Here is a 10,899-nt window from a genome sequence, read left to right on the forward strand (position 1 = left end):
ACCCATTGGTCATGGACTCTGACTGAGACACTTGTTCACTGGCCTTCCAGGAAATGAACAAACTGCTTTGTTTCTGGGCCCTGTGTGCTGCCAATCCCAGAGTCCCAGTGGCTGATAGCAGCACATAGGGCCCCTTTGAGGAGCTTGAAGTCCAAAAACAGCCCCCTCACTCACACACATACATGCATACACACAAGCATGCCCTCACCCACTCACCCACTCACACACACAAACACACCCTTCTGTCCACTCCTATTCCCAAACCTCATCATGTTGACCAGTTTAAAAAATATCTGCAGTAACGGCTTTGGCAGTAAAGCCATTTCCTGTGTGTTACAGCCCCCACATCTCCAGATTCCTACACACAGGAACACAGAAGGCTGCCTATGTGCAGCAGGGTGCTATTTTTACCCTCACTATGGGGGACAGAGCCGGGGCCCGGGGAGAACACGGGGAGTGGAGGCTTTTCAGTGGCACGAGTGACTGCAACAAACATGAACACACACACACACACACACAGAGCTGCACTTAAATGTGCTAATGTGAACACAAATGCACACCATTGTATACACACATAGACACACATTTGCGCACACTCACTTTTCACAGCACAGTGCTCTCAAAGTTCATGAAATGTTAATAGGCTCCTGTCTAAAGTATTTACAGAGGACAGAGCTCTTAATGAATCATTGTATCTCTGCTTCAAGACCATTTCATTATTTGTCTGAAGTGTCTTGGACACGCCGGGGTGCCTTTTACCACGATACATCTCAGTATGAATAGCTAAGGAAGTGTATCCTTAGTCCATTAGTGTGCTCGGCTGCTCTGAAGTGAAACTAATAATTACGTTGACAACTTGTTCTACAGAGCAGAGAAAACATGTAAAAATATTGTGTAAAATCTCCATGGGGTGAAAGAGTTGTTCTTTCAGCTAAATTCAGGTGAAAGAAAAATAATATCTTTCTGCCTGAGGAACCTAAATGTGATCTTGCAAGCAGCAGCAGCCATCCTCATCAATTAAGTCCAGTCTAAGACATGTTAAAGACCAAGTCCAAAGGGGGTCAAGACTAGGAAAGAACTGAGCCTGACAAAAATCTGATCATCAACCTGGTCCAGGCCTGAAGTTGTATTTAACCAGCTCCCATTCAATGTCCTATTCAGTCATTTCAGAGTTAGCTATGTTATCTGCCTCCAGAACCACGACTGGATTCAAACATGTAATCGAAACAGAAAATCTCCAGTGGTGTTGCCGTTTACAGAGTTACAGATATATAACAGACATTTGAAATTTCTCAAAGTATTCAGCAGTAGCTTCACTTGCCAAATGATGATTTTCCAAATCCAGAGAATCATGTGGCACATTCCTGCTACCAGGCTAAATATACCACTGGAAATTCACAACAAGACGCGCAAGTCATGCCTCTATTTATCTATAATCACATATCATACTCAAGTATGAGAAAAAAAATCAATTTTCTGTAACTTTTTTCCCTTGATGAAATCTGACTTTAAGGTGGTCAAGTGTCCAGTGGCCAAGGCTGAAACCTACAGATCTGAGACGTGACAGAAAAACTGTCGTGAGATCAGACTCTAGCATTAAAGCCGAGCTTGTAATCCTCATTTCACTTTAAATACCGTTTAATAACTTGTTCCTTACTCTAAATTCCTCAAATTATTTCATTTGGCAAAGTTGTTACCCACATTGAGGAGTGTGACGAAACTGCCCGCGCCAAGATATTCCAAGAATGTGGAGGCACAATGGGGCCTCTTTGACTTTACAGGTATTCAAATGAGCATTGGCCTAAGCCTGTCCCATAAGTGACTTTAAAGGCTACTTGGTCAAAACTCTGAGAACGACCTCACAAAAGGAGCAGGAGGAGAACAAATCCTTTCATTTCAGGCCAAGGAGTTGGAGAACGGCGTGCAGAGCGCCAGAGGACCGTTATGGGAACGTGCCAGCGGCTGAGGGCTGCACTGACAGGTGTGAGAACACAGTCCGGGGCACGCTCACACTAAACCATGCCTGCTGGTGAAGTGCATGCTGGGAGGTGGAGCACGGGCCAGGGTAAAAAAAAAATGAGAGGAATTTATGATTGAGGGTATATCTGCCAAAATATCGCTTTGCATTTTTCAACATATAAAGCCACTGTTTTCTCCTTCACTTCAAAAACTCATAAGAATTCAAATGATAGTGAGCACTTTGTCTCTGAGATTAGCAGCATAATATGCGTAGAAGACGACAAGGGGGTGTCTCTACACCAGATTACAGCTGCTACAACTACCTTTGACTAATGGACCAACAGTGGAGACATTCAGGATGCAAGCGATGCCCAAGCAAAGATGCCCAGCCACAGCCAGGGACACTGTGACCACATGTCTGCATCTCTGAGTCTTTGCATCTTTAATTTAAACCCAGAAATACATCCAGTTAAGTGGGGTAAATTAATTTTAACAACGCTGTTAGAGCTGTTATCTGGTGTATGGAGATCCTCTGCTTCCCTGGACATAGTATAAAAGCTTCACAACAAGCACATGCTGAAAAAAAAACAAATGAAACAATTTGACATTGCTGCCCTCTGGTGGTGCAAGGAGGCTTCACAAAATTGGCTTTTTTTAACACTGAGGACATTTTACACAGGTGTGAATAATAAAATCAGTGATATTTTGCGTGCTGGCTCACACTTGAATCATGAATGTAAAACGTGTGCTTTTCCTATGATGACGAGACAAATGTCCGGCTGTGACAAAGGCCACGTAACACAGACATGCAGCTCCTGAAGTGCTTTCTCTGGCAGCTCTACACAGTGAATAAGACGTCTCTGTCTGCGTTATCACACTACCCCCGTCTTGTTTGTCTTACCTGTTCTCCATTGTTCTCCTCTTCCTCCTGGCTACCTGTGAACTCGGGTTTGCCCTCGTCGGTGGGCTTTTGCCAGCCAGATGCAGCGCTGTTAGGCTGGGCATCCTGTCTCTTCCTCAAGCACTTCCTGTTCCTGCTCAAGTTTCTACGGCGACGACTGACCAGGAATTCCTTATATTGTAATGTCTCAGGAAAAACATCATCCTCATCATCATCATCATCACCACCATCATCGTCACCCTCTCCTTCTTCAGTGTTGGATGAGGAGGACCCCCCACCATCAGAGCTCCCATTGGCACAGATCGCCTGGCTGTCAGAGCTACAGTCATAATCGCAGAAGACAATAGCGCTCGGGTGGTGCTTTACTATTCTGAGCAGATCCAACGGGCCGTCCTCTGATGCATTCACAGATGCTGGCAGGTGGCTACAACTACTTTTATCCAGGGCTGGTGAAAAGGCAGGAAGCAACTCATCAGAGCAGGAGATCTCTGTGGGGCTCCTTTCCTGTTCCTGAGGGAGTGTGGCTCCACAATGGGCCTCCATCTGAGAGTTAATGTGAACAGCAGCTCCGCAGTCCAGGTCCGACACCTCCATGTCCTGGCCTGTTCCAGCAGCCATGTCTGGACTCTGGCTGCTTCCACGGTGTCCATTCTGCTTTAAATCAGGCCGAGCTGTGTCACAAGAGGAGCTGCTGTCCGTCTTCAGCTCTGTCCATCTTTGAACATGACCGGCAACAGGATCCAGAGCACAACTTAGCAGAGGAACAGGTTCAGACATGGTTCTTCTTTGATTGTTGGAGCTTTGGGTCAGAAGTGGAACTTGACCTTGCAGGTCATGCAGAGGGACACCCACAGCCTGGGGGTAAATATGCATGTCAGACTGCTGCTGGACAGACAGCGCAGCTACTGGACCGTCATGCATTACGACGGAACCAGTCCTCATCTGTTAGTTCTTTTCTGGTGTCTCTAATGTTGAGCCTGATGAATTGAGAGATCAGGTAAAGCTGCTGAAATGAAGCTATGAGTGGTTAATATTTTACACTTTGGTCCACATTTGAATTCATCTGAAAATCCCTCTGATACCTGAGCTGCAGAGAGAAGGACAGAAAGAAAGAGACTCGATGTAAATTTGGGCAAATTGATTCATGATCACACATGCACACTATAGAATATACCGAGAATAATCCAGTGTGATAGGTGTATGTGTCTGGATTCAAGTGTGCTGGTTAAGAAGCATAAATTTCTACTTTGACAGATTTATTTGCCCATTAAATCGAGGCCAATCAATCATTTTTGTCTCTAAACAAATAGACCTCTGGGCAGTGGGATGAGCCCTGTACTCCAGTTTAACAGTCTACTACAGGGTTTAAACTCTACTGGCATTAGACACGGTAAAGTTTAAAATAAAAGCTCATTATACTTGATTATCTAATTTTTCAGGACTAAAGTATAAATTGTAAATAAAAATAAATTTGTTGGGAAAGAGGATGACATGGTTTTAAATGGCATAAACAAGTGTAATTTTTCCATTATTTTTGAAACTGTGAAACTCTACTGTTCGTACTGGATATAAGTTCAATGGGATATTTTAGGCCAGAGGAACCACAAACGTCAATATGATTGGCTCATGCCAAAGTCAACAAAGTTTCTCTTCATAACAACCCCACAGCACACCCCTATGTAGCTGTCAGACTTTTTTTTTTTTTTTTGAACAAAATGCATTTTGCTCAAACACATTGTTTTTTCCTGGTGGATATTTTTGGCCGTGGCCAACACACCCTTTCCTTGCCTGACATATTTTCTTTGTCTTTCGAACACACAGCGGTGTGTTTTAAAATCCTGGAAATTCTATTGCTCTAAAACTCATAGAGGATGTGTCTGTAAAACGTACACGTTTTTTCCTACAAGAGTTTCACAGTACACACTTGCAAACAAAGAGGCGTTTGTTCCATGTATCAGCCGGTCTGTGAAAAGATATTACTGTACAGTCATTTAATAACTGTTATTCAATTATACCAATAAATAGTCAACAATTAACATAAAGGGGCATTTAAACATTTTCTTGACAAAAACATTCTATCGGAAGCTTTAAAGAAACCTAGATTTTATATTTCAACATACCAGATGTTTTTGTACAGAAGTTGTATCGTCCAAGAACACATCCAACACAGCAGCCTGAAGAACCAGGGGGTAACACTAAAGTCCAGCCAGCGCCTGTGAGCTGCATGACACGGATAAAACAGATAGAGTCAGTTTACGTCCGAAAAGACATGAAATGCTGTGAGGGGAGGAGAGAAGAAGAAAGGGCTGAGGAATGCTTTTCCCTCCTACATTACCTCAGCAAGAAAACAGGGAGCTCCACAGGCAGGTGTTTGTGCTATTTGTGCAAATGCGTGTGTGTGTGTGTGTGTGTGTGTGGATGTGAGACTGTTAATTTTCATGTGAAAGTACGCACTCAAAGCAAATATAACATTGTGTTGTGGAAGTGATGAACCAGAGTAAACAGCTGCATGTACATTAGTCTCACAAACTGTGATTAAAAGGCTTGGGGGTCTGTGGTGCATGGTTCGCCCTCCCCATTCCTCCTTTTCAGTCATTGCTGTATAATATGGCTGGAGGCAGATTTTTAAGGTTGGAAGCACATTCCTTGACAACACATGAGGTAATGCTTTAAACATGCGCTTATCCTTTCTTAAACTCTCTCATTTCATACCTTTGGTGACTACAGTAAAGCTGCCTGTGAGCCTCAAACATAAAGAAAGGACTTATGGCGCTTACAGAGCTGTCGACAGACTGAGGAATTCCTCAAATTTGCCAGCAAACATTGAATTTCATGTTTCGGAGGGAATGTCTTTGGTCAGGACTAAAGACCTGCTATTTGTACGTTAACACTGAGGATGATTCTGCCTGTTGAGGCGTGTTTGAACCTCAAGGTCTTGGGGAGAAGAGATCTGGTCAAGGTGGAGGTGTGATAAAGAGGTAAGAGGGCAGTATTTCTAATCTGCTCTCTGTGATGTCTCTTCACACACAACCACAATAAAACTTTCTCCCAGTGACACTGAAGAACCTAGAAAGCTTCAGATGGATTTGATGAGGTATAAAGATACTGGATGTGATTCATCTAAATACAAAGTGGCTCAGCAATGGTACAGTGTGTTTGTAGCGGTCACAGTATAACAAAATTATATTTGAAAAACTCCCCTCTTAGACAGACAGTTTATATTGAGTTTAGAGGATGAAAAGACCATAAACCAAAAGCCATTAAAAGTTTCTCTATGTTCTTGGGTGAACTGACCCTATAAAGTACCTTTTCTCCCCAGTACGTGAAATAGAAAGTACTATTTAAAGACCATCAAGCACAAGTTGAACTATCAAGCAGGCAATTCATAAAAACACACTTATTCATGAGTCAAACTGATACATTATGAATGAGCTTAATAGATTACTGTACCTGCAGGAACTTGATAAACTTCACCCCACTTCACGCCTGTCAGATGCTACACTGTCCTACATTGCTGTGATGATGGACGCATCCTAATTTAACTCAAACATTTCAATACAAGCAACGCCAACCTGCTGAGACACGCTCCTCCATATATAACATTCCTGTCATGGAGAGGTATAGTTACCTGGGTCAGGCCGAAAAAAATAGGGCAAAGAAAGAGAAGAGAGGAAGACTCTGTAGATACAGGTAGATACAGTAAACACACAGCGAACTGTATCAATAACAGCTTGGGTCTTTATTAAACTATAAATCAATTCCCCTGAGAGAAAGCACATTAAAAGCTTATGAAGACTAGCAGCAGAAAAAAAAACCACACCAATACATCCACACTGAATTATGTAAGCTGTGTTATCTTGCCAGTGTGTACTGTAGATACTGTGTAAATTATGAAAGACAATAAAATCTCATTTTGACAACAAACATTCACGTGCATGGAGTCAGATAAGAAAAAAATCCTAACTCTGTGATGGAAAACTTGGATTTTAAATTCTGCACTTTGTGCCTGGTGGGGTAATGGCTGAACCAAATACTTGCCTATTTGTTTTTTGTATGTGAGCCGAAATTGATTCGGGTGAAAGTTTTTACTATTTCATCCTTTTTTTTTTTTTTTTTTTTGCACAGCTCAAAATATTGCCAGATGGGGACCATAAAACAAGGGTGTTTAATAAGACCCCTGTACAAAAAGCAACACATTTACCGGCTCCTACCTTCTCATTATAGCATGGGGGACAGTTTGGTGACATTGTGAACTTTTGTTTCTGTTGCATGGGATTAACTGTCTCACATTCCTTGGTGGCAACAGACTGTTTCCCTGTAGCCGTGTAAACACCTACAAATCTCCTGCAATAAAGAAAAGATGTTATCCTCCCAATTCCATATGGGATATAGGAAGATTAACCTGCTAGTGGGCCTCTAGTGTGCTCGGCCTCTTTCAGACCCTCATCATCCTCTGGGCTTTCTACCAACAAGATAATGTTTGTCCCAGGCTGTGTACCTACAAATATCTACTTACACAAGGACATAACATAAGTTGATCTTTGGTATCATCTGTTTATGTATTGCATAAACAAATGTACAGTACATAGAGGTACAGTACTGAGCAATATGATGATTTGGAGTAGAGCTGCAAAGATTAGTTGATTAATCAATTAGTCATTCAACAAAAAATTAATCCGCAGCAGTTAATGGATTGTAGTAATATTACCTCCATATCAATAGATCTGACACTTACCTGCTGACTCCCACATTTGAGAATCAGACACCGGTGACTTTTTGACAAATCACCAATTAATAAGTTGTTAACTTAAATTTTCTTTGCTGGTTGGTTTTTTTTTTTTTTTTTTGGCGTCGGGTGAAATCATTCAACTGCTGCGGGGCAACGTCAACCTTTGCACAACAGTTTCCAGTGTTGTGCATTTCCCACTCGCCTGAAGCCATTTTGACCCTTTCGACTCTCCGTAGCTCGGAAACAAACGGCGGCGCGGTTCGTGCGTCAATAACAATATTTCGCGGGAGAGTAGCAGCTAGCGACCGGCTTTCCACTGTCAAAACGGACTTTAATTGTCACTAAATTCGTAACAAAATGAGTTTGTGGGTGGATAAATATCGACCGACTTCCCTCGGGAAACTTGACTACCACAAAGAGCAAGCGACGCTGCTGAAAAACCTGGTAAGAGGAGAAACAAACCTGTGTTCACCGTGTTTTCAGGCGAGCATTAGCATGAAGCCCAGTAGCTAACACGGGTCGAAACTAACAAGTTTAATTTGTGCAGGTCAGACGTGAAGAACTTGGTTAAAATCGGTCATTTGCTTGTTTATATAATGTGCAACCCTAAATACTCTCTGTGATGGCCTGTCATTTCTGCTTCAAACTTCCTTTCTCCCCAGTTTTATCAACAATGAAATAGTGTGTTAATCATCAAAACAAATGCATAGTGACACACAACTCTATTAGTCTCATGAATAGCAAGGGAAGCTAGGAAGACCCTCAATAAAGTGACTGTATTGGATAACAGGATCCCAAACAGAGTAAAACATCATTCAGTGCAAACTTTATTTCCTCAAGATTCATGAACATTATCAGGAGGTCTTTGCATTGAATCAGGCTAAATCGTTTTAAGGAAGAAACCTCTTTGTACATGTTTGTTTCAGGTTCAATGTGGCGACTTCCCACACTTGCTGGTGTACGGGCCGTCAGGCGCCGGGAAGAAGACCCGCATCATGTGTCTGCTGAGGGAGCTGTACGGAGCCGGGGTGGAGAAGCTTCGCATAGAGCACCAGACCATCGTGGTGAGACCCCTTTACAATATACCACTCACACGTCTACAGGCATCTCTACTTCATCTTCATCGGTGCAGTTTTCTGATGAAGGCTTGCTCGCTTTTCTGTTTTTGACTGCAGGCTCCTTCAAAGAAGAAAATTGAGATCAACACAATAGCCAGCAACTATCACTTGGAAGTCAATCCGAGGTACCTTTACATGAGCGTTTCCATTTTCTGCTGCTTATACTTCTACTTTATTACATTATTGTGCTTTTTATTATGAGACTTGACTATTTCTGTTCTGTGTCGTACAGTGATGCAGGAAACCAGGACCGTGTGGTGATTCAAGAGCTGATTAAAACTGTGGCTCAGTCTCAGCAGATCCAATCAAGCACCCAGAGAGAATTCAAAGGTAGGAAAGAAACACAACCGTTTGTTCCTTTAGCCTGTGAGTGCTGGAGCATGTTTTTAAAAATCAGAGCGTCATTCTTCCCCTATGAGCTAGCTTTCCCCGATGCCACACTGTAATATCAGACTGTCGGTCTTGTAGTAATTGGCACACTCTTGTTCTCAGTGGTGTTGCTAACAGAGGTGGACAGACTCACGAAGGATGCCCAGCATGCTTTGCGACGGACGATGGAAAAGTACATGGCCACCTGCCGCCTCATCCTCTGCTCCAACTCCACCTCCAGAGTCATTGGGCCAATTCGGAGCCGTTGTCTGGCTATCAGAGTTCCTCTGCCGAGCACCGAAGAGGTAAGACGGAGATGATGTGGTTTAGATTGTAAATAATGAGCATATGAAGTTGCCTAAAATGTTCAAAGTCAAACCATGACCAGGACATTTTCAGCTCTTCTGTTTTTTCCTGTTTTCCAGGTCTGTAATGTTCTGACAGCAGTCTGTAAAAAGGAGGGTTTGCTCCTCCCGCCTGAGCTGGCCAAGCAAATCAGTGAGAAGTCTGGTCGCAACCTCCGCAAAGCTCTTCTGATGTGTGAGGCCTGCAGAGTGCAGCAGTAAGTCGTCACAGAACTTAATGTTCGTCCACGGCATTATCTGTGGAATCTAAATGAAAAGTTCATTCTTATTTAGCCTGTGTTAATCTTTTCTAGGTATCCCTTTTCAGTGGACCAAGACGTCCCAGAGACGGACTGGGAGGTGTACCTCAGAGAAACAGCTAATGCCATTGTCAGCCAGCAGAGCCCTCAGAGGTAGGAGAGGCAAAGAGGGAGAGAGGAGCGGGTTGGTTCTGTGGAGAAGGTTCATGAGATTTGAATCCCCGTCTCTTTGTTCCAGGTTGCTGGAGGTTCGAGCCAGACTGTACGAGCTGCTGACTCACTGTATTCCTGCTGAGATCATTATGAAGGTACCGTTTACCACACGTCCTCTCCCATCATAGTGTTGAAACAGTGTAGTAATATTTTAAAGTAATGAGTATAAAATTTCCTTGTCCAATCCTCTAACAGGGGCTGGTGACAGAGTTGTTGAGTAATTGTGACGGCCATCTGAAGACAGAGGTCGCCCACATGGCAGCTTACTACGAACACAGGCTACAGCTGGGCAGTAAAGCTATCTACCACCTAGAGGCATTCGTCGCCAAGTTCATGGCCATCTACAAGAAGTTCATGGAGGATGGTCTGGATGCCATGATGTTTTGACTCTGAGTGGACTTAAATACTGGTTCTTTTCTTGGCAGGAGTTCAACAGCCCTCATTGATCTTTGCCCCAACAAGACAGTCATTGGACTTTACACAGATTTACGTGTGTATTCTGTAAGGCACTGTGGTGACCTAGAATGATTCTTGATAGTCTGACAGTTTGTGGCTCTGTGCCACGGATTGTTGCCCAAAACCTCAGCACTGTACACAGTTTGTAAACCTTGAACTGTCTCTTTAGTGGTGTAAAATACGTAATCTAAACAGCAGCTTTGATAGTGACTGTAGCAGGCAAAGGTTTGTACAAAAAATATACTGCAAGGACAAATGTTTCCCTAAAAATCTACATCAAAATATTACAATAAATTGCTTTGTGTACAATATGTAAAAAGTCTGATGTTGCTCTATGGATATGATCAAAGATGGACGTTATTACCATGAACAGACACAATCCTGTAACACTTAATGTTACAAACATCACATCAGCCTCATTGATCATTACTCCTGAAATCATAATGAGCTTGATGTTGACGTTCACAGGTACCCAGTATGTGAGTCCTAATAAAGATTCCCCACCCAAATCAAAGCAGGGGTGTGTTGCAAGTATCAAATTCACTAAAAA

At 42.8% G+C, this 10,899-nt stretch overlaps 2 protein-coding genes across 2 annotated transcripts; one reads left to right on the top strand and one right to left on the bottom strand.

Moving 5' to 3' along the window:
* Nucleotides 1–2,503: 2,503 nt before the first annotated feature.
* Nucleotides 2,504–5,267, bottom strand: LOC139637450 (uncharacterized). Its single transcript, XM_071506171.1, has 2 exons — nucleotides 4,981–5,267; nucleotides 2,504–3,947 (listed from the first exon to the last, which is right to left on the bottom strand). Exon 2 carries the CDS (start codon nucleotides 3,800–3,802, stop codon nucleotides 2,837–2,839), a length of 966 nt encoding a protein of 321 aa, XP_071362272.1. The 5' UTR covers nucleotides 3,803–3,947; nucleotides 4,981–5,267; the 3' UTR covers nucleotides 2,504–2,836.
* Nucleotides 5,268–7,823: 2,556 nt separating this feature from the next.
* Nucleotides 7,824–10,899, top strand: rfc3 (replication factor C (activator 1) 3). The gene is made up of 9 exons (XM_071506340.1): nucleotides 7,824–8,033; nucleotides 8,516–8,653; nucleotides 8,765–8,832; nucleotides 8,940–9,037; nucleotides 9,200–9,381; nucleotides 9,502–9,638; nucleotides 9,735–9,833; nucleotides 9,919–9,988; nucleotides 10,089–10,899. The coding sequence occupies exons 1-9, from the start codon at nucleotides 7,947–7,949 to the stop codon at nucleotides 10,278–10,280; spliced, it is 1,071 nt and encodes a 356-aa protein (XP_071362441.1). The 5' UTR covers nucleotides 7,824–7,946; the 3' UTR covers nucleotides 10,281–10,899.

This window comes from Trachinotus anak, unplaced genomic scaffold (assembly GCF_046630095.1).
Source record: "Trachinotus anak isolate AG129_WGS33_773 ecotype Australia unplaced genomic scaffold, CSIRO_AGI_Tana_v1 ptg000020l, whole genome shotgun sequence".
Lineage (NCBI taxonomy): Eukaryota > Metazoa > Chordata > Actinopteri > Carangiformes > Carangidae > Trachinotus > Trachinotus anak.

Excerpts from the sequence above, each read along its gene's own strand:
- LOC139637450 (XM_071506171.1), bottom strand. The coding sequence starts at position 3,802 with ATGAGGACTGGTTCCGTCGTAATGCATGACGGTCCAGTAGCTGCGCTG.
- rfc3 (XM_071506340.1), top strand. The coding sequence starts at position 7,947 with ATGAGTTTGTGGGTGGATAAATATCGACCGACTTCCCTCGGGAAACTT. Across the intron at positions 8,654-8,764 it reads TAGAGCACCAGACCATCGTG|GCTCCTTCAAAGAAGAAAAT; the intron begins GTGAGACCCCTT and ends TTTTGACTGCAG. Across the intron at positions 9,989-10,088 it reads CTGCTGAGATCATTATGAAG|GGGCTGGTGACAGAGTTGTT; the intron begins GTACCGTTTACC and ends ATCCTCTAACAG.